Raw genomic sequence first — 27,314 nt, 5'->3', positions numbered from 1 at the left:
CTTGCCCCTTTAAGAGCCGGGATAGCGATTGACAAGCAATAAACGCGGAGCGCCGGGCTGCGCTGGAGCCACACCGAACCAGGGGCCTCCCGGGGCTCAGGTAGGCGTCCCCCGGCCATCGGGCCGCACCCACCCCAGGGCCCTTTCTCCTCTTCGTCCAGGCACCGTACTTGGCGTCCTTTTTCTGCCTTCCATCTCCCCTAGCCTGTTCCCTCTGGCCCGTCACCTCGCTCTTCACCTCCCGCACCCACCCCCCTTTCTCCGATGCTCCTTGAGAGAGACCAAACATTGCTGCCCATTGACGCCGGTCCCCGCCCCCGCGGTGAGAGCTCCAAAGTGACATCAGGCACAGAGCTGGTGAGCTGTGCGGGGCCCTGGTATCCGAGCGGCCTCTCCAGGGTCTGTGCGGATTCTGGGGACTTCGGAGCCAGGCATTACGTAAGAACCGCGCTGTTAGCTCTTCCGGGAGTTGGGGCGCAAGACAGAGGTTGTGTGGGTCCCCGTGACTCCCCGGCCACCTTGGGAGGCCAAAGCCTCAGTCTTTCCTGGGAGGGGGTCCTGGGAAGGGAATGAGCTGCTCCTTCCTCCTCCCAGGCTGTAGAGGGGGCGGGTCGGGGTCGGGGGCTAGGGATAGGTGTCTGGAGACCTGGGAAGGGATCGGTACTAGGAGCGGGGAGCCAGGGTCAGAAAGTTAGGTCAACTAAGAGAGGAGAGAGTGGGGATAGGGTCGGGGGCGGAGGCGGGGTGGGGGGTGCAGTTATTCAGTGACCTCATCCCCTGGTCTCCGGCGGGCGCGCACGCAAAGAGCCTTCTTTGATGGCTCGCAACACACCCCCCTCCTCCCAGGTCCTAGCGCCCAGCGTGTTAATGCTGGGCTTTTGGGGCGGGGGCGATCTGATTGTCTGTGCGTGCAAGTCCGCCCGGCCACTAGACCCCCATCTCTCAATCTGTCTACCCCTTCCCACGGCCTGTCGGTCTTCAAAGCGCCTTTGACAGACCTTTCTCCTCTGCATCTCTTTGTACATGTATTGACGGAGCTTGGAGGAAACCTCCCCCTTTCCCGGTGGGTCCTCATGGTCTACTGACCCTAGGGAATGAGGATAGCCTGGAGGTAGTGGTGAGAGAGCACCCGGGTCCAGGCTTTTAGAAGCCGAGTTACGGGTTTCCAGATGCCTGAGCTCCGGACCTTGGCCCGGAGCCAAGCTGGCTTGCCTGGTACTGCTGTTCTCCTGTGGGCACAGCCGGGCCCCGCCCTCTCGGAGGCTTGGGTGGGGGTGGGGCAGAGCTAGCCGATGCCGTCGGAACCCACTCCCCAGGGAGAAAATCCAAGCAGGCTGGGCACGACTTCTGGGGACAAGATCCTCCCTGCCTTTTCCCACTTCCTCCCTTGAGGAAGGAGGACGTCTGGAGTCCTCTTTGCCAGTAACTGTCCGGGAGAGCAGCGCCAGCCAGGAGAGGGCTCCAGGTTCCAGGTCGCCGGGACCTGGGAAGGGGAAGGAAGGGATCCCTCCTTGAAGCTCTCTAGGAATAGGGACAGCAGGGGTTGGCGCCGGGGGCACTGGCTGGCACAGTGGATCCTGAGTATTGCTCCCAGCCTGAGTGCTAGCCTAACAGGGGGTGCCCTTCCTCTCCCTGAAAGCTCATTTCTCCCTTGTGCTCAGAGGCAGCTCCAGGAGGAAGGGGAGCCATCCTTCCACCTTTGTAATTTCTGCTACCTGAACTGGGATGACCAGCTCAGGCCTGGGAGGGTGACGGGAGTAGAGAGAATTTTATTAAAATCAGGTAGTGGTCCCTCTAGGGACATTTTGAGGGGGAAGGTGATGTTGTGGCTCCTCCACCCACAGGGCCCAGTAACGTTCAGTCCTAAACTGGGCACTGCCAGCTACTTCCCTCTACTCCCCCACCCCTGCTGTGAGCCACAGCCTCCTGTTGTCATAGCAACTGGGAATTAGGGTTTTCTCCAGCAGCACAGGCCCAGGAAGGCAAAGGGAGAAAGGGTGGTGCGTTACCCCCCTGCACCCTCCCCTGGAGAATTGGGGAGCCAACCCCAGCTTGGGGATGCCCTGCGATGGGAACTGAGGTTGTAAACACCATGGCTGCTTCTGCCCGGAGTCCCCTGCTCTCCTTGTCCAGACTCTGGGCTAAGAAGAGGCAGGGGAGAAAGGAAGCAAGAGAGGCCTTGGGGAGGTATGACATCCCTTCTGTCAGACAGATGCACAGATGTCTGTGGAGTGCCTATACTGTGCTAGGTCTAGGATCCAGAGGCAAAGTAAAACAGATGTGATTCTTGACCTCAGGGCCCATGGAGCTTAAAATCTGGGAACACCCATCTTTCCTGCTTTTGGCTCAAATTCTGGACTTTTCCCAACCTCTCTCTCAAAAACAAACAAACAAACAAAGCCAGATAGTAGGCAGAAACATTTTTTATGGAGTCATAAAACCTGAGTTTTCGTTGCAGCTTTTTAAATTAGCTTTGTGACCTTGGACAAATTAACTAACCTCTCTGATCCTCTGTCTCCTCCTCTTTGGAGAAAGGGGAATGTGATATCTACTCTTCCTGACTCCCAGGACTCTGGAATTATTTAATATCAGGGCAATGCCCTCTCCACTACCATGTTGGCTGATCCGGAGGGGGAGGCCCTTCTTAATTCCTTCCCCATTGCTTTGCCTTTGTGCCTCCTCAACCTTCTCTCTCCTCTCCTCCAGGAGAGCCATTTCAGAGCCCTTGCTGACCTCACCATGCCGGTTGCTGCCACCAACTCTGAGACTGGTAAGAAGCGGGTGAAGATGTCAGTTTCTATCAGTAGTTCAGAGGGTGCCAGGCATGGACTTAAGGGTGGGGAGCAGCAGTTAGGCACTCCCACAGCTCCCAGTAAGAACAAACTACCTCCCCCCAACCCCCAGCTGCTCCACCCAGGTGCTCAGCCATTCCTCAGGCAGCTTCTATCGCCCTGCTGCACCTGCCCCAGGGTGGGGCTGGAGACACAGCACAACTCACCTCCACGGAAGGCAGGGGATGCATGTTCTGGAGATGGTCTGCGCTATTGCTGGAGGGCAATGGCAAGGAACCAGGCTGGTTAGAGAAGTGGTCTCTAGGAGCTGGGCTTTGGAGGATGGTTTGGGGGCAGAGGGACTGCAGCAGCACAGCCTGGGTCTGAGAAGTCCACAGGGCAGTGCCCACCAGATAGGTGCGGTGGACCGGCACGTGCTGAGATGGGTGTGTGTGTGCTGGGGCACAGGAAGCTGTGTGTGGAAGATGCTAGGTCTGGAAGCCTTGAGTTGGTTCTGTAAGAGGTTTTAGGGCAAGGGAGTTTTAGGGCTTTTCTGTCACCCAGACAAACTAGGAAGCCTCAGGACCAAGCTGCTTAAATTCTTGGAGCCTTTGGCTCTTCTTCTGTAAAGAGGTTGATGTGAAACTCTAAGGCTATGACAGGGACAGCCCGTTACTGTTAGGAACATCCACAGTTATTATGCTGTGCTGCCAAGTTGTTGTTACCTCCTTAACCTGTGACCTTGAATCAGTGACTTCCCTTTTAGGACCTAGGTTTCCTCATCTGTAAGATGAGGTGATGGGACAAGACCAGGGTTTTGAACTTGTATTATTCCTGGATCCCTTTGAGAATCTGATGAAAGCCAAGGGCCCTCATCATAGACAAATTCTTCTATACACAAAATCTGCATTCTACTCCAGGAATGCAGGGACCCCCTTAAATGCATCCAGGGACCCACCAGGAGAAGTGCCCCGTGCTAGACACTCTCTAAAGACCCTAACAACTGCAAACTGCTCTGGTTTTGCTCTGATTTATCTGAATTTTCCCCTGCCAGGGCGCCTCCTAATTTGGTTAGATTGACTCCCCTGTTCCTCCCCTCTGAGAAACTGAACCAGGAGAGTGAAGGCTGCTGTGAGCGTGACACCCTTGTCCCCAGGAGAGGCCTCTTCCCCATGCAGTGGAGGGATTGTACCTATGCCCCTGGCTTCTATAGCCTTGGAGGGCTCAGTCCCCATCCCCTGCTCCAGCCTGCCTGAGCCCCTCTGTAAGCTGCTTAGGGGTTAATTAAGCCCATCCCTGAGCCTGTGATTAAAGGCCTTTCAATCTGGGGCTGCCCAGTAAACCCATTAATAGTGCCTGGCAGGGGTGCAGAGGGAGAAGGCCCAGCAATTTGGCTTCCCTGCTGCAGGCCACTCGATGGGCCTGGGTGGGGTGGGGTGGGGTAGGGGACATGGGAGGGATTGGAGCCCAGGGGTGTGTGTGGGGGGTCTGCTTCCTCTGAGGACTCCTGGGGCAGCAGCTACTCTGGGTGCAGTGCTGCTCTGCCTTCTCATATCCAAAGGAAGAAGGACAGGAGCAAGCTGCTTAACCTCTTGGAGCCTGCGTTTCCTCTTCAGTAAAGAGGTGATGTGAGGCTCAAAGGCTTGAAGTCTTGTCTTTCTTTCAAGTGGCCCTCTGTGCCTGCCCCAGGGCTGGACTGGCTCTTGGCCTCAAAAATCTAATTCTGGGCTCTGCCCCTTCTCATTTGGTGGTCATTACACTTCCCACAGGCCTGGTAGAGAAACAGCTGCGTCTCTGCCTCTGAGGTCAGGTCTGGCCACCTTTCCCTTCTCCCTTCCAGAATCCCTGCCTTGGGCTCTTCGGAGTGAAGCTAGCAGGGTCCTTCCACCCTTAGCCATAGGTCAATATGGCCATGATCATTATGGAGGGAGGGAGATAGTGTGGGTGTATTCCTCTTGGAGAGAGACCCTCAACTCTGTATCTAGTAAGGTGGAGGGTTCCTTTTCCTGAGGGTTTAGGATGGTCTGGAGATAAGTGTGTGGTGTGGGCTGAGAGTTTAGAGAACTTGCCCCCAGACTCCAGCCCTGCAGCCCTGCCCTCTCTTTCAGGTGGAGCTGTCCCTTTAAATGTCTGAGTTAATGTCCTAGTGTGTAAGCCTGCCTGCTGCCATGGCAACCAGGGGTGTGCTGTGACCTGGTGCCACTCCTCAGGGAATAGCTGTCTGGTGGCAGATGCAGCGCCTAGTGGTGGCCTCAGGGGTACAGGGTCTCAGAGGAATGGTGGCTCTGGGCTGGGGTAACTTTCAAGTCCTCCCCTCCTGCCCACTCTAGTCTCTGTTGGTGAATATGCCCTCACCTTTGCCCTGCCCCAATCTCAAGAGGCCTGATTTGCCAGCAGGCATCACCCCCTTCTCCAAGGGAGATGGGGGACGGAGAGGCTGCTGCTGAGATGTGAAGTCAGAGGGCTTGGGGTGCCCTTCCCTGCCCACAGTGGCGCTAACCCCTTCCCCTCCTCCCCGCCACCCCCTCATGGCTGGTAGCTGGGGCTTGAGGTGTTTGCCTTGTGCCAAAGTGGCGCCACTGCTTCCTGGCAAAGGACTGAGAGTCATTCTTGGGGGCTTCCTTTGATCCTGAGGGGGTCATTGTAAAGGAAACTGGTCCTGGAGAGGGGGCTGAGAGGAGAGGTCTGAGGGCAAGAAAAGGACGTGGCATGAGGTGTAATAGAGGAGGGACTTCCAGAAGAGGGGGCAGGAACAAGATGGGGTCAAGTCCCCACCCACCTGGGTTTCCCACAGGTGGGCTGGGAGAGGAGGCTCTTTGAGCATCTCCCCAGTCCTGGAGGGGCTGCGCGCTTAAGCCCCCACCCCTCTGCCCCTGCAAACCTTCCCTCAGCCGCCTTCTTCCCCACTCCCACTGGTAGGTACTAAAACGGGGGGATCTGGCCTCCCGTGGGACGGGGATTCTCCCACCGCCCCCTCCCCAGCCCTCTTACCGCCCCCTCCCTGTTGGCTCCATTCGGGGTTTTGGCCAATCAGCAAGGTGGTCAGGGCGACTGAGCCTTGCTATTGGCTGTTCCTGCAGAGGGCGCTCCACGAGTCCCGCCTCCTCCAGCGCTGCCCGCCTCTGGCTGGGAAGGCGGTAGCGGCGTGGAAGCTACTCTGGGAGCCCCTGGCCGGGTGGGGGGCAGTCATGGCGAGCAGCCCAGGCAGCGGGGCCTCCTTGGAGGGTATATCCCTGGGCTCCTCTGAGGAAACTGAGCTTCGAAGGGAAGGTAGGTAAAGGCAGGACGGAGAGGCTGGGGCTGGGGGGTGCGGGTAAGCTGGCCTTCGGGGTTTGGGGCATCTGGAGGGAGTGCCCTAGGAGCGGGCCCCTGGGAGCCTAAGGGTCTAGGGTCACGGCCCCCCGGAGTGCTCGCTTGGGCTGAGGGTACCAGCTGCGCTGGCTCAGCGCTCCTCATGGCTGGCAGGCTGGGGAATCTGTAGGTGAGGATGACTAGGGAGGGTGGATCCCAGGGGACCCTGGCAGAGCAGGGAAGAGTCCCTGCCCTGGCCTATTTCTGAGTCCACTAAGGGTCTTGCAGGTCTCTGACCAATGCCAAGCCCAGGCCTGAGCTGGAGGGGTCTGGAGAGCAGGCTTGGATCTTCTGGAGAAGGTGGGGAGGATGAGGAGGAAGAGGATGGGAGGCCAGGAGTCCCTGAACGGTGTTTGCCAGCTGGTTCGAGTGCCTCCTCCTCCCCATCCCCATTCCTTCCTGGAAGAAGAGGGCACTGCCAAGATTAGTGAGAGGCACTAGGGGCTGTATCCACCCCTCCTCCTCCCCGTTTGTATGCTGTTATGCAGATGTAAGCATGGGTGGCAGGGTGGCAGAGTAATGATACCCTCTGCCCATCTCTGCCCCCAGCTGGACACACTCTGCTTCTCCCTTACTTCCCCCAGAACCTACCACAGCTGGGACCTCCCACCTCTGCTCTGGGTGAAACAGCCCCCACCTCAGATCTCAGCAATGGCCCAAATTCAGGTGTTTTCATACCCAAGCTTATGGCTCATCCAAGGCTGAGGGTTTGCTGATCCCTGGGATGACTTGGTCGGACCTCTGCCCTTGGGTGCCCACAGCCATCCCAGGCCCCAGGGTGCCAGTTCCCCCAGCTCCTGCCAGTGTCCTGGAACTCAGCCTTGACTTTCTATGATCTGTATTCATTTCTCAATCATTGTCTGTCAGAGGTGAAGGGTCTGGAGATACCGTCCAGTCCAGTCCACCCATTTTACAGGAAGGCAAGTCTGAGGCCTGTGAGGGACAGTGACTTGTGCAAACTCACACTGAGATTAGTGGCACATCTGGTACCGGATGCTGCATAAACCCTGGCCTCCTGCATGGCTTCCTACTTGACTCCAGGTCTGCACTCAGGGACATGCGCCAAGCACCGTCTCTCTCATCCCTGAGCCCTCCAGGTGCAGGTGGTGGAGTCCTGGGGCTTAGCCCCAGGTTGAATGAGGAGCCTGAGGTTCTCTGGTTTAGGACAGAACCTGGAACCTGACACTACTTCCCTTTCTCCTCTCCCCCCACCTCCACTTCCTGCCTCCGGGAGCCTCCCTCCTGCCCAGGCTGGCATTACCTAGGGCCTAAGAGCAGGCCAAGGAAATTGCTCCTCCCCAACTAGGGCCCCTTCCATGGGGATTCAAGAGCCTGGAGTGCTCATGCTGTGCTGCTGGGGAGGGGCTGTCGTCTGTGGGGTGTTTGGTAGGAAGGGCAGGGTTGTCCTGGTGTGTTTTGGTCTCCTGTGCTCAGCTGGCACCCACGTGTCTCACTGCCTGCTCCTTCCCTCCAGCCATGCAGCAAGTCCTGGACAACCTGGGATCCCTCCCCAGTGCCACGGGGGCAGCAGAACTGGACTTGATCTTCCTTCGAGGCATTATGGAAAGTCCCATAGTGAGATCTCTGGCCAAGGTATGGTGCTCCAGGGAGGCATGCCCAGGTGCATGAGAGGCATCATGAGGGGTAGGATGTTAGTCACAGGGGGCCCTAGACATGGGGCATGTGGTATCGGAGACCCCTGAAAAGGGGTATGCATGCACATCCATGCCCAGGTGATGAATCTGAGCCACTGCAGGTAGGGGGGCCCTCATGCCTGGCTGGTGAGCGTGTGGACATGCCTATGTGGATGGGCGTTTGGTGACTGCTAGCTTATAGAAGGTATGATTGGTTGGGGCTAAGCACACCTGTGTTTTGGAATTTCCAGAGTCCATCCTGCTTATCTTTCTGCTTTTTGGGCATTTGTGTAAAAGTCTTTTTAAAGTCACCTGCCACATCTCAGGTCAGGGAGAGGAGACTCACTAAAAGAGAAAGTTATAAAACAAATTGGTGGAGAGGAGGGTATAGCTCAGTGGTAGAGTACGTGCCTAGCATGCACGAGGTCCTGGGTTCAATCCCCAAGTACCTCCATTAAAAAAAAGTAAATAAACCTGACCCCCCCCCCCACCAAAAACAACAACAAAAAACCAAAAAAACAATTTGGTAACGGCAGTGACAGAGGCAGACTCACTAGGCGTTTTGCCAGTGTAAAAGACAGATGTCTTACCCAGCCCAGGGTGCACAGGGAAAACTTCCTGGAGGAAGGACCACTTGAGCTGAATCTTGAAGAAAGAGGAAGAGGGGGAAGGCATTCTGGGCCAGAGGAAGAGCCTGAGCAGAAACAGAGGTGAGAGAAAGAGCCAGAAGTATACAGGGGCTGTAAGTGTTGGTGTGAGGCTGGAGCTTCAGGTGTGAGACAGGAGTGTGAGCTGTGGAGATGTTGGCAGCCAGTGAAGGGCACTGGGGACTGTGCCTGGGGCTTGGGCATTATCCTGTGATGTCCTGTGAGCAACATGGAGCCTTTCGTGGGGTTTAAGCAGCAGTGGGATGATGGCACATGGATTGTTTGGAGAGCATCCCTCTGGCAGCGGCATGGAAGATGGTTAGCGGATCATGGCTGGAGTTGGAGATACCACCATCGGGGATGGCCCTGAACTGGACCTCTGGTAACAGGACTTGAGGGAGGGGAGGATAAAAGAAATATTTAGGAAGTAAATTGGCAGTCCTTGGTCTTTGGGTATGGAAGATGAGGGTTGGGGGTAGCAAGGCACCTGGGATTCTGCAGAGGGGAAGTATGAGGCTGTTGCCCCCTTCAGTTGAGACAAGGATGCATGAGGATGGATGAGGGGAGGGGGTGACCTGTCCGCTGAGGGGGAGGAGAGGAGGTAAGAATGGACGTGTGTTGGAGGCAAGGCTGGGAGTTTCAGGGAACTATGCTGATTGCTCAGATTTCTCAGGGGAGGTGGGCAGTCTTCTGCTGGGAATTAGGGATCAGGAGTTGAGTGGGGCAAGGGTGGGAAGTGAGATTGGGAAGTGAAGTTTCAACTAATCATTGAAGAGGAGAGAGAACCCACCAAAGCCAGGGAGCAGGATTGAGAGGGACCCGGACCATCTGCAGCAGGTGCCTGATTCCCCAGAGTGGGGGTGACTCAGTCCAGAGGAACAGAGGGTGGCTTTGGTCCAGGGCTTGCACTAGATGGGGGCTATGGAAGGCTGATATGCAGGGACAGGTGAGAGTGGCTCAGAGCATCACCTCTGGAGCCCAGGCTGGGAGGGGAGGGGAGAGTGGCCAGGAGGAGACAGAGGGGCAGGGGGGAAATGGAGGTGAAGGCCTGGAGGCTCTCTGGGGTCACAGTGTTTGGGGAGAGAGTATAGAGCTGGAAGAGAAAGTGGCCCAGGTCAGAGAGGGAGATGGGAACTGAAAGACATCGAAGGAGGACAGTCCTGGGGGGTGACATGACAATCTAGAGTGTGGCTGCAGTGGACAGGGAGGTCATCGATGTTGAAGAAGTCTAGGGATAGAAGGCTTGGGTGTGGGATAGGGTGTCCACACTGGTGCTGGGGTGGGGAGAAGACTGAGGCAGTCGCCGGGTCTACAGTGAATGGTGGCGGGGGGGTGACCAGGAAGTCAGCAATGACAGCGATGGGGAGGAGGGGGTGGGTGGTACAGCCAGGCAGTGGGTCTTCTGCAGGGTGAAGGTGGGGACTCTGTCACAGGACAGCTGTGGCCCTCCCTGGCATGGGGAGTGGAAGGGGACCAGGCCCCACTGCTACAGAGGATCCTGTGTCCCAGGGACACAGCTTGGTCATGTTTTTATCTATGGAATGGCTTAAGACCGAGAGAGCTTGTTAACGATGAAAGATGAGGAGGAGAGGGTATAGCTCAGTGGTAGAGAGCATGCTTAGGTTCCTGGGTTCAATCCCCAATACCTCCATTAAAATAAATAAATAAAATAAACAAAAACCTAATTACCGCTTCCTTTTCAAAAAAGGACTGATTAAAAAATAAAAAGGAAAAAGGAAAAAAAGATGGAAGATGAAAGGTGTGAGTGGGTCGATAGTGGGAGGTTCTGAGGAAGAGAAAACTGAGCAGATTGGAGGAGACTGGAGAAAGGCAGATTGCTTTTCATTTGGTGGTCAGGGATTGGATTCCTATATTTAAAAAGGAAATATGCATGTTTCAGACATAGAGAACATGAACTCCTTGAGGACAGGATGTCTGCTTGGTTCACTACTGGGTCCCCAGAGCTCAGAACAGTGCCTGCCATGCAGTAGGTGTTCACTGAATATTTGTTGAATGAATGAATACAGGAGAGTGTAGGAAAGCACATGGCAGACCTCTGAGTGTCCATCTCCAGGATTTCTTGTCCGCTTTGCTTTCGTTCTTGCTCTTTCTTTTTAAGAAATAAAAAGCACAATACAGTTAACGCCTCCCCTCTTTTCCTCATTTCCAGTGCTTTCCCTGCCCACAGGTGACCACTGGCTTGAGCTGATCGATGCCATTCCCCTGGATGTTCCCCTGAATACAGATGTATTCAGATGTAAACAATATGCCCCTGTTATATGTGTATTTAAACTTTACATAATGGAAATGATAGTGTAAGCAGCTTAGGTTTGGGCGATTTCTAGCTCATAGAAGTTAATGTAGTTATTGACATATGTATAGATATAGATTCATTTGAACTGTTGTGTGATTTTCCAGTATATGAATAGAGCCCAGTGTATTCATTTACTTGTTCCCCTACTGGGAGACAGGTACCTTGTTGCTGATTTGTCTCTATTAAGGACGGTGCTGCAGTGAACATCCTTGTATCCATCTGCTTCTGCACGTGTGGGAGAGTTTATCCAGGGTGGACACTTGGTACTGGAATTGCTGAATATGCCCATTTTGAACCTCAACTTCTGTAGCCTTCCAAAGCTGATTTCACAGTTGGATTTACTGAACCACATCATCTCTGAGTCACTCTAGCTATTGCTTCTACAGTGGGACAGCCAGTGAAATAGGGAGGAGCTCTCAGCATGCAGAACCTCAGGGTTAGGAGGTCCTCTGGTCGGCTCCCTCCAAAACACGATCTCCTCACCCCCAGTGACATTCCTCTCTGGTGGCCTCATCGGACCCATTTGACAGCTCTCCAAAGATGGGATTGCTGGCTGGATGGTTCTGTTATTCGCTCAGTCATTCAGTCACCCATCATCTATTCAACAGATACCTATTGCATGCTCACCAAGCGTCAGGCACTAGTTCTAGAGCCCTGTAAGAGGCTCATGGGCTAAGGGATCCCGGTGACTTCTCTCCTTCAACAGTCAGGAAGTGAATCTCCATAAAGGCCTTCATGAGCTCAGTAGAAATCATTCCCGTCCCTGTATGTGTGACCCATCGCAATGCAACTTTGTTTCTCTCTCTCCTCTTCAATCTGGGCTTGACTACATGACTTATTTTGGACAACGGGACCTACTTCTTACTCCTTCTCTCCCATTTTAATGATTATGTATACACAGATACATTTATCTAATAGACAAAGTACTTTGATCAAAGATCCAGCTACAAAAACTTGGTGGCCCCAAAATCCCCAGGAGCGGAGTCCAGTTGGAACTGTGTGTGGTAGCTGCTCACTTCCTTCCCTTGCCTCATAATGTGAGCTTGACTCTCCTCCCCTGGGATGCAGCAGACAGATGGGATGGGCTGTGCTGGATAGATCTGGGACCAGGGAGGAGCAGGGCCTGAGGCGACAAACCCAGAGAGTTACAGGCTCTGAAGGAAATCAAATCTGGCAGGCTGATCAGAAATTCAGAGGGGGGCTGCAGACAGCAGGTGGCAGCCCTGGCAGGTGGCATCTGGGAGGGCAGACATGCATCCAGTAGCAGGTGTTCCCACAACCGGCAAGGCCTTGGTGAGGAATCAAAGGCAGATGACATTCAGAAATTTAGATAAACTGTTACCAGTCGGGGCATCTGCCAGTCGGGAGACCTAATCCACGTGAGATGAAGAAGAAAAAAAGCACATGGTTTGGAGCCAGAAGAGTCACTGGCCAGCTATGTGATTTTAGTTTGTCTGACAACCTCTCTGAGCTTCAGTCATTTCTTCTGAGAAATGGGGATAATGATGCCTATCTCTCAGATTCGTGGTCAGGAGAGGGGGAGGTCATGTGTGTGGAAGTGCTTTTTAAACCATAAAGAGTTGTTTTAGTGTAGTCTTGGCCACTGGACTGGAGTTCATAGGGCAGACTCCAGTCCTATGGTGAGGCAGGGGTGAGAGAGCTGGCAAAGCAAGGCAGGGCCTTAGAAGAATGAGGGGCCAGGAGGATCACTAAGAGGGAGACTCTGACCGGGGACATGACAAGCAAAGGCTACAGTGGTGGGGAGCCCAGTGCTTTTGCTGTGTAACAAACCACCCCACATCAAAGTGGCTTAAAACAACTGATTCATGTCTCATGATTTTGTAGTTTGGTTGAATGGTTTCTCTGGCCTGGGCTTGCTCAGTTGAGACTGGGTGGTCTAGGATGGCCTCACTTACTCGTCTGGTGTCTCAGTGGGGAAGGCTACAGGGTCCTGGATGGTGTAGTCTCTCATCCTCTAGGAGGGTGGCCCAGGTTGTCTCCCATAGTGGTCTCAGTGGCAATGGAAGACAAGTCCCCAGTCCCAGGCATTCTCCAAGCCTCTGCTGGCATCACGTTTGCTATTGTCCCATTGGCCAAAGCAAATCATGTGGCCAAACCCAGATTGAAGAGTCTCTTCACCTTCTGGCTCACCACTCCCTGGACTTATTTCAGATTTTGAACTATTTAATTATGAGCCTGGGCTTCAAATGAGAATTCTCTGTCTCTTGCCAAGATCAGAGAGGTTGGAGAGGGAAGGCAGAGGGAAAAGGTTTTCGAAGAAATGGCTGTATGGCATTTCTGCCTTTGCAGACTGCGTACAGCTCTGGACTGGGAGCTGGCAGATGTGGGTTGGAGTGCTGGCTCTACCATTAGCCAGCTGGGAACCTGGCCCAAGTTTCTGGTCTATAATGAGCTTGGGCCCCTGCTAGGCTAAGGATGATTTTTTTCAGAGCAGAATTAAACAAATGATTACCCCTGAAATTCAAAACCACTCTCCTGGTTGTGCGGCCTCGTGCCTCTGATACTGCAATGTGTGCTGTACAAGACCATGCTTTCTAAAAAGAGGTGCCCAGATAGTGACACCACGGCTGCGGGGGCACTCAGGAAACTTCAGCTGGAGTCCCTCACCCTACACTGGTGAGCCGTGTGCTGTTAAGGAATTCATTTTACCCATTTGAACCTCGGATACTATAATGTAAAAATGGCCTTAATACTATTAATGCCACAGTGTCATCGTGACATTTAAGTGGAATGATGTCTTTTGAGTGTGTTATTTTACCATCAAACATGCGTATACCCCACAGCCCAGCAATTCTGCTCCTGGGAGAAACTCTCACATGAGCACCAGGAGATGCAGACCGGAATGTTCACAGTAGCACCATTCACAATGGAAAAAAAGCCTGAAATGTCCCAGATGCCTCTCAAGGAGATGAACAAAATATGGTGTAGTCACATGATGGAAAATAATACATCGATTAAAATAACTGAACTCATGTGATATGGGAAAAAAGAATGAATCTTAGCAAAATAACAATAAGTGAAAAATAATATTCAGTGAAGTATGTTTTTACTTAATCGCTTTTACTTAATAATATGAAAAATAAGAATGAATCTTAGCAAACATTGGTGAGTGAAAAATAGTAACTGGGTATGACTGAAACATTATGCTGTATACCAGAAACTGATACAACATTGTAAACTGACTATACTTCAATAAAAAAAAAAAAAAAAATATATATATATATATATATATATGCAAAAAAAATTATGTGAAAAAAGTCCTCCAGGGATTGTATCATAATTCACTTTTTCTTCCTTTCTTTTTTTTTAATGGAGATACTGGTGATTGAACCCAGGACCTCATGCATGCTGAGCACACGTTCTACCACTGAACTAAATATACCTACCTCTCCCATAATTCTCTCTTTTAAAAGGTTAAAAATAACTAAAAACAATATTTATTTTAAGAATATGTTGAATACATATAGGTACACTAAAAATATGTAAAATGAGAAGCCAGGGCGAGATGAACACAAGGAGTCAAGATGGTGGTTTCTGAGTGGGAGAGGTGGGTTGATAGGTGGGTAGGGCATGTGATTAGATGTAGGATGTGGTCAAGATCTTCATTTATGGTTTAAGTGGTGGGTTCTTAGGTCCTTGTTATAGTATTACAAAAGTATCTAGCTTAATATCAACTCACTAAAAGGAAACCATGCACAAACCAATGATGAGAACATATCACGAGCCAAGGACATAATTAATGTAATTCTGAGTTTCCAAAGTCCCAGAAAAGTGTGTTGCAAATTGTGATACATGGTGCGTGTTCTCAGTATTGGTTAATCAGCTGTTTGGATCGGCCTGCTGTAGTGTTTCTTTTGTATTAGAGCGATCAAGCGTTTAAAATTTCCTCTGGGCCATGAAGTTGAGCATGGAGAGCGGTGCTCCCGTATCTGTGGGAAAGACATCCAGGGGCGGCCACAGGAGGAGGAATGGATCAGCCAGGGGTCGTTAAGTCAAAGATGGGAGGCTTGGGAGACACACTGGCTTTCTGCTTGGTGAGGTGAGGGCTCCTAGAGAAACATGTCCTCCTCATCCATGGAGCAGAAGATGCTAAAGCTAAAATGGGCAACTTCTATGCTGCTCACATCACCTGGGCCAGAGCTAGCTCCCGATAACCTTTAAGAGCCTGGCCAGGGCCGCCATGGTGAGATGGTTGCAGGCCTGAGCGCCTTCCTTCATTCTTGAAACACAGTTCCTGGGGCCCTGGGCTCTCAGCATTGTCTGGACACTGGTAACATGGAGCCAGGGACACTCTGTGGGCTGTGCTGAACTTAATGACTGAAGATCATTTAGGGTTTGGTGGAACCTTCTGGGGCATGTCTCTGCCCTCTGGCTTCTGAGGGTCATCAAGGCATAAGGGATCTCTGAGTACTGCACCTTTTCTCCTTCGATTGTCTGTTTCCCCAGCAGGAATGCTTTGCTCAGCCAGGCTGTTGGAGTCTGTCTGAAATGCTGCCCTCTAGCAGAGGATGATTTAAGTTACAGTGGGGCCAATATGCCTCCCCATGTAGGAGGCTGTTTCCCTGGCCTGTTTGGGGAAGAGGGGACAGAATAAGGAGCTAGCCTTTACTGAGTACCTGCTGTGTACCAGGCACTGTCTCCATCTCAGCAAATCCTCAGAGAATCCTTGTGAAATGTTATTAAAATCTCCCCATTTCATAGGCTTGAAAAACTTTCTGGGATGGAAATTTTAAAAAATGTTTCCTGAACCCCCATCATCCACTGCCCCACTTCAACATTTAACAACTCATGAACAATCTTGTTGTATCCATACCTCTACCTCCTTCCCTTTCTCCTGAATCATTTTGAAGCAAATCTCAGACATAATTTAATCTGTATTTCAATATGTATAGCTAAAAGATGAAAAATTCTTAAAAAACTAATCATACTACCATTATCACATGAAGAAAATTTAGCAATCATCTTCTTACAAATTTTTATTAAATGGTATTGGGACACCTGGATAGTCATTTGGAAAGATATTGAAGTAGATCCATACCTCACACCATACATCAGAATTAACTTCCAAACAGCTTAGAGATCTAAATGTGAAAAAATAAACCATACACATCCTAGAAGAAAACATAGATCAGTGTGTAAGAAAAGCCTTTTTTAAACACTATGCCTCAAAATTCAGATGATTAAAATATTAATAAATTTAACTACATTAAATATATATATTTTAAGATTTCTCGGGACATTTATTTAAAATAATAGGCTTAAATAATTATGATTAAATCCATTTCCTTGGAATTCTAGTCAGTCAACAATCAGTTGGAAGGGGAATGTATTTGGAAACATTCAGGAATGAGAACACACCAAGGCAAGTTAATTATAATAATAAAAAGAAAGCCCTATAAAAAGAAATATTTTGGTGCTAAAACCAACTTAAATATATATTTTTTGCATTGACAAAAAAAACAAAACAAAAAACAAAACAAAAAAAACAAACCCAAAGCCCATAAGCAGAGTCAAAAGATAAATGACAAACAAGGAAAATATTTGCAAGAGATATCATAGATAAAGGGCTTATCTTCCTAACAGAGAATGTTTTAAAAAGTGAGAAAAAGAAAAAAAGAAGATCTGATAGAAAAATTGGCAGAAGACATGAACAGACAGTTTACAGAAAAAGATACACAGATGGCCTTTAAACATTTGAAGAGATGCTCAGCCTCACTCATAATAAGCAAAATGTAAATTAAGCCCCACTGAGATCATTTCTCATCCATGTGATTGGCAGACATTCAAAGGTTTGATCACACACTGTGGTAGCAAGGCTTTAAGAAAGCTTCTCATCCAATGCTGGTGGGAGGGCAAACTGGCACACACCCCATGGAGGGGAGTTTGTCAATATCTAACAAAACCACAAAAGTATTTACTGCTTGACCCAGTAAGACTTCTAGGAATTGATGTGAAAAATCCTCTTTACAGATATAGAACAGCTATGCCAAGGTTATTCACTGCAGCTTTGTTTGCAATAGTAAGATATCAGAAACAACCAAAATACCCGTGGAGACTGATTGAATAAATCATGATACTCCAGTCACACAATCACTCAAATGCAGTGATTAAAAAATAACAATAATAAAGGAAAATCTCTACATAGTAGCAGAGAGTGATTTCCAGGGCATATTGTTAAGTAAAAAGCCAAACAACAAACCAAACCAATTAAATAAACAAACAAAAACCCCCAAAGTATCAAGAGTGTATATAATGTTCCACTTTTATGCAAGTAAGAAAGGGAAATATTTACTTATATTTGTGAAAAGAAACAGATAGAATAAACCAGAAACTAATGAAAATGATTACCTCTAGAGTATGGGTGTGAATGGGTTAGAAGGAATGAGGATGGAAATGAGATTTCTTTGAGTTTACTTTTTATATAGATTTAAAATTTGAATCATGCAAATGTTGTTCATATTCAAAAATTAAGATCAAATTAAAAAGAATGAAAAAAGCAAATCCTGAAATTAAGTGTGGATAAGTGAATCTATCCATATATCAAATTGTTAGCAGACTCCTATGAAAAAGGAATTAATTCAAGTTACCTTTGCTCACAGTTTTCTGACTGCATACCTATACCTAAGTGGGTTATATACTGAGGCTGCACTGTTTAATGTAGTAGCCACTAGCCACATGTGTGTATTTATTTAAATACTTTACTTAAATTAAAATTAAAATGCTTAAACTAAAATGCTGGCATAAAATGTAAAATTCAGTTCCTCAGTTGTTCTAGTCACATTTCTCACTAGTCATATGTGGTTAATGGCTATCATATTAGTGCAGATATAGAACATTTCTATTAATGCTATAAGTTCTTTTAGACTACTCTGAGGTGAAAAGAATGCAGATAAATCTTGATTTTTTTACTCAGTAGGTGTGTGATAGGTAGTAGTGGTTTATCAATTCTGAAACTTTTTTGAATATTGAAGGACAGAACAAATAAGTAAATCCGTTAATGTTCTTGGGAAAAAGTTCTCATCGAAGGAGAAGGGAGATAGAAATATGGAATGAGAGAAGATAAGGAAAATCTTGTAGAGTTTGATTTTAATCAGAACTATCAGTACCGACTAATGTCTACTAAAGAAACAACACCCCGGAATCAATGAGCACTGAGTGCCCATATCTTGGTTTCTAAACACCATTCCCCGCCAAAAGGAAATGGGGTTCCTTGGAGAAACTGCTGATTCTGGAAAAGTACAAGGTAGGGAAAGTACCAGGTAAGCTTGTGGTAGAAGAAGAAGGTGTTCAAGGACTGATGAGAACATGTCAAAGGTGTGATTGGGGCTCCCCTAGACAAATCTGGGATAAATTGAGCCAGTGAGGATAGTGATGATGATGGATTAGAACACACTGAGTAAAAAAATCCATAGTGATGGATGATACAGAGAGAGGGAGAGGGAGGAGGAGTGGGAGGGAAAAAGAAAGAGCTCTTTCTTATAGTAGAATGCCATCTAATACATATAGGAGTGATGGGGTTAGATAATGATGATTTGTCAATCCCCAATATAATCACTGATTCAGGCAAAGACCATAAATTGATACTAAATCCATTAGTGGATGATTGGGAACAGAATAGTCACATGGTCTGAAAGTGTAGGAAAATCACAAGATCACTCAGGTAGAACTCTTGTCACCATGACTAACCTGAGTCTAAACGTGAGGAAACATCAGATAAATCCAGTTGTGGGCCACTCTACAGACGACTGACCTGGGCTCTTTAAAAATGTCCTGAAAGACTAAAAGTTACTGGGGTCTGTTCCAGATTAAAGGAGAATAGAAAGCTCTGACAACCAAATGTAACGTGTGATCTAGATTAGCGTGTGGATCAGAAAAATAAAAGCCATAGAGACTACTTTGGGGACAATAGTGAACATGAACATGGACTGTCTATTAGGTAACATTATATCAAGGTGTCAATGTTGAATCTCTTGCACGTGATCATGGTATTGTAGTTTATGCAGGAGATCTCCTGTTTGTTCTTAGGAGATGCAGGCTGAAGTATTTTGGGCAAAGTACTTTGTGTCTGCAACTATCTTTAAAATGACTCAGAAGGAAAAAAGTCTCCATGTATATCCCTGATATGGGACTCCTTTCTTCCCGACCCATTTAACATAATTCTCCCTGCTGGGCTGGTCACTGGTGAAGGCTTCCTCTTCCCTTTTCAGAGAAACTTGTCACGGAGCCCAGAGTCAGTAGAGCAACAAGTAGGTGCAGGGCCCTCCCCTGGTACCATATACTGATTTCTTGTCCCCTTCCTCACTGGAATCACTAGGCTCAAGGCTTGGAGACCCAAGTTGGAGCCCCTGGGACCTTGGGCAAGCTACTCCACCTCCCTGGCTTCCTCATCCTGGGCTACAGGGTGTCCAAGATCCCACCCAGTCCAGATGCTGGGTAGAAGAAGCCATCCTTGAACTCAGATGCTTATAGGATCCTGGGGCTGGGGACAGTTTGATAATTTTACTGGCCCTCTGTGGCAAAGAGGTGGGAATGAAGGTTTATCATTTAGATTCTCTCTTCCCTAAACTGGGTTCCCATTACCATTTTGGGGAGAAAGGAGAAAGCAAGGTGTGTGTGCACATGTGAGAATGTGCTTGTGTCTGAGTGAGGGAGGGTCTGAAGCTGCTACCTGGAGCAGTGCTGTGGCTGGGGTCTCAGGTCAGGATTTGAGGGTGGGAAGATGCCTGGGAGCTGATGGGGGGCACTGTTTGGTACCGCAGGGCCTTTGGGGAAGCATCAGGCCTCACCTGTTCCAACCCCACCCCCAGGCCCATGAGCGGCTGGAGGAGACGAAGCTGGAGGCTGTGCGGGACAACAACCTGGAGCTGGTACAGGAGATCCTTCGGGACCTGGCACAGCTGGCTGAGCAGAGCAGCACCGCGGCCGAGCTGGCCCGCATCCTCCAGGAGCCCCACTTCCAGGTTTGGTCCCCTCCCAGGTTCCTGAGGGAGGGGTAGGCAGGAAGTTAGAGCTAGGATGGGAAGCGGCCTCAGGGCACTGCCCCATGGTCTCTCCTCTTACCCCCACCTCCTCAGTCCCTCCTGGAGACTCACGACTCTGTGGCTTCAAAGACCTATGAGACACCACCCCCCAGCCCTGGCCTGGACCCCACGTTCAGCAACCAGCCCGTGCCTCCCGACGCGGTGCGCATGGTGGGCATCCGCAAGACGGCTGGAGAGCATCTGGTGAGGGTGTGGGGCAGCGCCAGAGGTGGAATCGGGAGACGGGATGGAGACTAGCTAGCAGGGATCAAATCTGGTTAGGAGAGGCCGAAGATGAAGGTGGGATCATCCCTGCCCGCTGTCGGGCGGGCGCATGCGCATTAGAGACCGTGGACACTGACTCCCCATTCTGCCCACTTTGCAGCCAGTAGTACAACTATAAGTGAAGAATTTGGGCGGAGGATGGCAGAGAAGGTCGCTGTGAGGATGGGGGTGGAAGGGTGGGGACAGGAATGGAGGGGCTCTTAAGAGACCCATTTGAAGATTCTGACTTGGAGCAGCTGGGGCCTCATCATACCCGCCCTCCGTCCCCCAGGGCGTGACTTTCCGCGTGGAAGGCGGTGAGTTGGTGATTGCACGCATTCTGCACGGTGGCATGGTGGCTCAGCAAGGCCTACTACATGTGGGCGACATCATCAAGGAGGTGAACGGGCAGCCGGTGGGCAGCGACCCCCGCGCCCTGCAGGAGCTCCTGCGCAGCGCCAGCGGCAGCGTCATCCTCAAGATCCTGCCCAGCTACCAGGAGCCGCATCTGCCCCGCCAGGTGGGCCCCTCCACCAAGCCCCTCACTCAGCACAAGGCCTTAGGGGTGACCGAGCCTCCCAGCGGCCAGGGTCACAGGCCTCGGTGTGAGAGCCCCTCCTCTCCAACCAGTGTGGTCAAAGCAAGATGGGGGCGGGACCTGGCCCACCGACCCAGCCATCTACTGGCCTCTGCGTAAGGTGAACGCCCTCTCGCGTGTTTTCCATCGTCTTGGGCCCTTGTGCGCATGTGCAAGGGGCATACGCGCATCTAAGCTCGGCGTACGCGAGCGTACAAGTGAGCGCCTGCACCCTGTGCAGCGGTCTATAAGTGCGGGGGCGGAGTCTGTTGCCACGTGTCATATACAGCTGCGTCCTGGTTGGTGGATTGTGGAGGTCTGGCTGCTCTGCCCGCCTCTCCTACTGGCTCTCCAGTCTTTTTGCCAGAGCCCTCTCCCAGCAGAGGGTGTAGAGGAAACAGAGGGATCTTGCATTAGGTGCCAGGGTCATGTCCTTTACCAGGTGATCCTGTATTTTCGGCGGGTGAGGCCTGGGCCCCAGGCCTGAGCAGATCCCCTATCCCTCTGAGTCTTTTGTTCCCAGTGCAAAGGGAGGCTAGTACCAGGGAGCGGGCCAGGTGGACCTGTGGGAATCACTCATTTAGATGGGCAGTACCAGGATCTCTTTAATCTTTATGAGGGGCAGGGGCAGAGGGTGGACTGTGTGACACTCCCACCCCCTACCGTGGGGGGTGAGGGTAGCAATGGGAGAGGGTACTATCCCCTCCAGCCTTCCTCTGCTTCTTTCTTTGACCCTTCACGGAATCGCCGGCCCAGGTATTTGTGAAATGCCACTTTGATTATGATCCTGCCCGAGACAGCCTCATCCCCTGCAAGGAAGCCGGCCTGCACTTCAGTGCTGGGGACTTGCTACAGATTGTAAACCAGGACGACGCCAACTGGTGGCAGGTGAGCCCTGGGCGACTGCGCAGTCTCTCTAGATATGGTATGATGGGGAGGTGAGGGCTCGGGGAGGCTTCCCTCACTCAGGCAGATCTTTGCCCCATGTGTATTTCAGGCGTGCCACGTAGAAGGGGGCAGTGCTGGGCTCATCCCCAGCCAGCTGCTGGAGGAGAAGCGGAAAGCCTTTGTCAAGCGGGACCTGGAGCTGACACCCACCTCAGGTATGGTTCTCCCACCAGACCCCCAACCTGGGATCTGGCTCAGCCCTGCCTGGCCTCACCCGCCCATCTCCTTATGGCCAGGGACCCTATGTGGCAGCCTTTCAGGAAAGAAAAAGAAGCGAATGATGTATTTGACCACCAAGAATGCAGGTGGGTATTGGGGTCCCTCTTCCCCTTGTCCTCCCCTGATGCCTCTTCCCTCCCCTGCCAATGACCTGTGCACCTCCTGGTTCTGATGCTGCCTGTCTTGTCCCTAAGCCCTACCTGGTTTCTCCCTGCTACCATTGGCCCCAGCGCTCTTATCCTTGGCCTCCCTGGGAACCCAGCCCCACCCCTTCTCCTCCACCTGGTGAGCAGTGCCATCTTCCTGTGTCCAGAGTTTGACCGCCATGAATTGCTCATTTATGAGGAGGTGGCCCGTATGCCCCCCTTCCGCCGGAAAACCCTGGTGCTGATCGGGGCTCAGGGTGTGGGCCGGCGAAGCCTGAAGAACAAACTCATCATGTGGGATCCGGATCGCTACGGCACCACGGTGCCCTGTGAGTGGGAGCTGGGCCCTGCCAAGTGGGAGTCAGAAAGCACAGGGCTGCCCTAGGGGCCAGGGCTGAGTCCACTGAATGGGCATCTGTGGGCCCTAGGTTGTGGTACCTTTGGGTGTGAGATGTGGGGTGTGCGCCCTCTATGGGTGGGTTACGGAACCGCAGGCCGAGGAGGGCTGGAAGAGGTGTCCCATGAAGCAGATGGACTGGGCTAGCTTTGCCTTTCCTTCTCTCAGGTTTCACTTGCTAAAAGCCCAGCTGGGAACTCATGTGAAACAGGGCTATGAGCTGTGTGTGACCTTGTGAAAGACAGGGCTTCTTAGTGACAGAACCAGCTGGGTGTGAAAGCTCCTGGCTCCTAGAGGCAGGAACTCGAGTGCTGACGCCAGGTCTACTTGGCCTTGCTGTGTGGCTTTGGGCTGCACATGGCCCTCTCTGGGCTTCAGCCTGCCATCTGTGAGCATTGGGTTGGAGCAGTGATCTCTGAAGGTCCTCTCAATATGGACCTCTCACGTCTGTGGGTGCCAGTGGTGAGGGTGAGGGCAAGGTGTGTGGGAAGGCAGTAGGGCTGCTTGGCACGCATGAGGCTCATGCATGTGTGTCTGAGGTGGTGTGGTCTGCCTGTGCCCATTGGGCCCCTCCTTCCCCCCAGACACGTCCCGGAGGCCCAAGGACTCAGAACGGGAAGGCCAGGGTTATAGCTTTGTGTCCCGTGCGGAGATGGAGGCCGACATCCGTGCTGGGCGGTACCTGGAACATGGTGAATACGAGGGCAACCTGTATGGCACACGGATCGACTCCATCCGGGGCGTGGTCACTGCTGGCCGGGTGTGTGTGCTGGATGTCAACCCCCAGGTACTGCCTGGCCCGTTCCTCCCCAGGCTGCTCAGCATCCTCTCTGGGTACTCTGCTTGGCCTCTAGTATTTCCCTGTACATTTCCAGGCACTTGTCTCCCAACCCCACCCATATAACCCCTCAACTGCTGCTGGGGACCCAGCCCACCTAGAACCTGTTTCTCAGCCTCCTGGATCCCCTACTTCTCTAGTTCCCTCCAGTCCCCCCATCCCCAGCCACCTCCCAGCTGTTCTACCGTTCATCCCCAGGACTCATGTCCCAGACTCCAGGTACCACATTCTCATCTATTCCCAGGTACCTATCCTCACTCCCATCACCCCCGATGTATGTGGAGATATACTCCCCACCCTCCTCTTCTGCAGGCAGTGAAGGTGCTGAGAACAGCCGAGTTTGTCCCTTATGTGGTGTTCATTGAGGCCCCTGACTTTGAGACTCTGCGGGCCATGAACCGGGCGGCGCTGGAGAGTGGGGTATCTACCAAGCAGCTCACGGTGAGAGTCTCTGAGGTGTGGTGGTGGGGTCCAGTGGCTGTCAAGGGGGCCTGCTAAAGCTGATGAAGAGGAGAGGGTGGTGCTGGGAAGGAGAGAGGTGCCCACCCAAGGTACCAGTGAGGTAGGATTTGTGATTTCCACTTCATAGGTGTGGAAATGGAGGTCTGCACGAGGGAGTGAAGTGTAGGGTCAGGGACACAGCTAGTCTGGGGACAGGAGCTTCTGCCAGGCCCCCTGCTGAGTCCACTCTGCAGGGACAGAGTGCCCACCCAGGGGGAGCCCACAGGACCAGTGGGAGATCTGTGGGCAGAGGTGGGCTGTTTTACAGCTCGGGGAAATGCTGAAGGGAGGGAAGCCAGAGGCTGGAAGTCTGGCTGGAGGGACCTGTTAGCATCAGGGAGGAGACAGTGCAGGGAGGAGAGCATTCAAGTCAGGTGTTACTACTCCAGGGCACTGCCTTCTCCCCAGGGACCTCATGGAGCGGCCTTCCCCAGCAAATGTAGGGTTTGCAGCGTTCTGAACTCAGGGGTCCCTCTGCTGGCCACGCCTGGTACTGCAGCTGAGCACTGCTCAGGCCCCAGAGAGGTCTGGGCTGGGCTCTCCACTGCTGCAAGTCCCCCTGGCTGCAAGCAAGGCTTACTGGGGACACTGGGACACAGCTGTACCAGTTCTAGAGCTCCCACCTCAGCTTGTTTAAGTCAGTTTTCAAATTCCCTTCCCACCCCTGCTCCACTGCCTGGGACTGGGTCTGGGGTAGGGGTTGCCTTGGGCCCTTGTGGGTGGCCCTAGACCTGGCCTGGCCTCAGGCTGCCCAGGTAAGGGGGCCTAGTCAGACTGGAGGGAGTGCTGGCTTTTGGGTCAGGCACACCTTGTTCAGTCATTGGCTAGCTGTGTGGTCTCTTTATAGCTCAGTTTTCTCTGTTGTGAATGGGGATTAGTCCTGTTTAACCGCATTGCAGTGAAGATTATGGGGGTTGCAGAGTGTTTAGTGCCATGCTGGGCACTTCCTAGCAGTTCTTTCCTTCCTTCCTATTCTGTCTGGTTCCAGGGGAGCTGCCCTGGGGCATGCAGGGAGGGGGGTCTATGCCTGTTACTTTGGGTTTTGAGGAGGGGGCTAGATGGGGCAGGCTATGGGACCCCCTGATGTTGGGGGTGACTGGGAGACACTGACAGGTGGGAGGGCCCCTTGTGCTGGCAGGAGGCGGACCTGAGACGGACAGTGGAGGAGAGCAGCCGTATCCAGAGGGGCTACGGGCACTACTTCGACCTCAGCCTGGTCAACAGCAACCTGGAGAGGACCTTCCGTGAGCTCCAGGCCGCCATGGAGAAGCTGCGCACGGAGCCCCAGTGGGTGCCCGTCAGCTGGGTGTACTGAGCCTGTTCACCTGGACCTCGCCCCCTCTGGGCTGTGACCCAGAACCCTAACTCCATCCCCTTCCCAACCGTGACCCCAGCCCTGAACCTCAGCTCGCATCCCTGGCACTCTGGCTCTCCCTGAGTAATGGCCCTCAGTCTGGCTTCAGCACAGAGGCGTTCACTGCCAGGGAGGTGGGTGTTCGTGGGGTACCTGTGTGCCCAGGTGCTGCCCACCCCCGATGTCCATTGGCCACCAGATGTCCCTCTCCGAGGACCAAGCTGTGCCCAGGAGTGTGTCAGAGTCACTCCTTAGTGCTCAGTCCAGAGAAGAGAAAAGCTGCTTTGGGACCATGTGGTCAGTAGGTCCACTGCCGCCGCCACCTCTCTCCAGCCACTTTTTCTCCTCTGGACTGGCCACACCCACCCCATTCCTGGGCTCCTCCCACTTCTCTCTCGCCCCTGGGCCTGAGAGCAGGCCTTAGGCTGGTTCCCTGTGGCCAGGGGAGCACATAAGTCCCTGGCAGCCAGGCAGGCCTGATTGGTGGTGCCAGCCTGGTGCCATCCTGAAGGCTGGAGGAGCCAGAACACCAGCTGTTGCAACAGCCGGGGAGTGGTGCCACCTCGGCCCCCTCAGAACGGGGCTGGGTCCCACCAGCAATGCTGCCCTGTCTTTCCTTCATCCACAGCTTTTCACTGCCGAAGTCTCTCCACAGACTTCTCCAATGTGCCCCCACAGGCCAACTCTGTTCCCCGCAGGGCAAGTCTGGCACAGGGAGAATGCTCAGCCCAGGCCAGGTGGGTTGGAAGCTGAGTCCTGTGACGGAGAGCCTGCAGCTTCTGATGGGAGAGCTCCCGCCCTCTGTGGCCTGTGGTGGGGGATGGATCTGGGCTCCCTGTCTGTGGTCCTTGTCCATGTTGGTCTCTCTGGCCAGGTCCAGATGGTGCATTCACATGAGGGCTGCCTGGGGGGCTGAGGAAAGGTGAGGACCGGGCCATGGGGCATGGGCTTGGAGAAGGCCTTTTGTGCTCCAGCAGGCTCCTCACACAACTCCAGGGGGTGCCATCCACACTGTAGTCTCTGCAGTTCACGGTTCCGCATGCTGCAATGCCTGGTCTGTGTTCCTGCCACTGGTGTGTGTCAGGCTCTTGGGAGGGGGAAGCAAAGGATTGTTTTGCTTTGGAGGTCACTTTTGGGGGCCCCTTCTTTGGGTCCCCTATCAGCCCCCATTTCTCATAAGACCCTTATTCCAGAGGCTTGGCCCTCCCCGATGTCTTCCTTCCACCCTCCTGTTGTCCCCCGACCCTCAATGCCAACCCCCAGTCCTTGGGGAGGGCAATTGTGTAAAATAGGAGAATCTCTTTTAAGAAAAGAATGCTGTCCTCGACTTCCCCCAGCACCTCATCCCTCATCCTTCTCTGTGACCCTTCCCGGCGTGAACCTGTCCTTGTAGGGGACCCTCCCCCCAGTGCCCCCACTCTCAGCCTTTGTGCTCCCCAGTTCTTTGGAGTGTCTAATCTGTCTTCGCTGCAGTGTCAGCCCACGCTGGCCCCTGAACCACTGTGTGCCCATTTCCTAGGGAAGGGGAGGGAGAAGAAACAGAATATTTATTACAAAGTTAGAAATATATTTATTATATTAAGGATCTCATTTGCATTTGCATAGCTCTGCATCCACTATGCAGTCATCTTTATGCTCTCCTGTTCCCTTTAGTCAAGATTCTTCTAATTTATCCTCCGTTCTGCTCTCCCTTGCTTTACCCTCAGCCTCAGCCCAAGGGGACTGGGAGTGGTAGGAAAATGGGGTATCCTGCTGGCCTGATCCTGGCCATCATGTCCTTTGTCCATCCCCTGAGCCTCACCTGGGAGACCTGGGAGTAGAGGCAGCTGTGCCCTCCTCCTTGGTTAACCTCCAAAGCGCCCTGATTAGAAGACTATCCTCTTTGATGGGAGTGGAGGCTGGGCCCCTCACTGGGGAGTTGGCACTTGGCCCTTCAGTGTGAATCTCCAGATGCTGTCCTGGCACTTCCACCTTGGGTGATGCCTGGGGGGCAGGGCTGGGCCCCTCCTTTCCTGTCTCCATCCCTCTCTGAACAGCATCCTACCTCCTTTGCCTCAGCCCCACTCCAGGGACCAGGGCTGGGTTGGAACGGGTGTGTGTGCCTACTGCGTTAGCCCTGGGACTCTATCCTCCCTCCCCCTACTGTGGACGCTTCTATTGAGGGACTTCAGGATAGTGAAGACCCTCCCTACCCCTCTGTCCACAACCAGTCCCAGCCCAGCTGTCCTTCCCTCCTCCCCTCCCTCAGCCATCCAATCTTGAGCCTTCTCTCTGACTGGTTTTCTTTTCCTTTGATTAAACGTGAAAGCGAA

General features: G+C 52.2%; 1 protein-coding gene across 3 annotated transcripts; it reads left to right on the top strand.

Annotated features, from left to right (window-relative positions):
• Window positions 1–27,314, top strand: MPP2 (membrane palmitoylated protein 2). Of its 3 annotated transcripts, none has more exons than XM_006174222.3 (13): window positions 1–100; window positions 2,707–2,770; window positions 7,597–7,715; window positions 19,546–19,698; window positions 19,813–19,962; window positions 20,315–20,542; window positions 21,356–21,487; window positions 21,597–21,702; window positions 21,784–21,852; window positions 22,080–22,241; window positions 22,894–23,096; window positions 23,460–23,588; window positions 24,787–25,323. In XM_006174222.3, exons 2-13 carry the CDS (start codon window positions 2,740–2,742, stop codon window positions 24,961–24,963), a joined length of 1,659 nt encoding a protein of 552 aa, XP_006174284.1. In that variant the 5' UTR covers window positions 1–100; window positions 2,707–2,739; the 3' UTR covers window positions 24,964–25,323. The 3 variants fall into 3 exon arrangements, with proteins under 3 accessions (XP_006174284.1, XP_014419801.1, XP_032313204.1); XM_014564315.2 differs by lacking the exon at window positions 1–100 and adding an exon at window positions 110–438 and having other exon boundaries at window positions 24,787–27,314; XM_032457313.1 differs by lacking the exons at window positions 1–100; window positions 2,707–2,770 and adding an exon at window positions 5,934–6,041 and having other exon boundaries at window positions 24,787–27,314.

This window comes from Camelus ferus, chromosome 16 (assembly GCF_009834535.1).
Source record: "Camelus ferus isolate YT-003-E chromosome 16, BCGSAC_Cfer_1.0, whole genome shotgun sequence".
Classification (NCBI taxonomy): domain Eukaryota; kingdom Metazoa; phylum Chordata; class Mammalia; order Artiodactyla; family Camelidae; genus Camelus; species Camelus ferus.
Note: the sequence above shows the minus strand (reverse complement) of the source record. Positions and strands in the feature narration are given on the sequence as shown.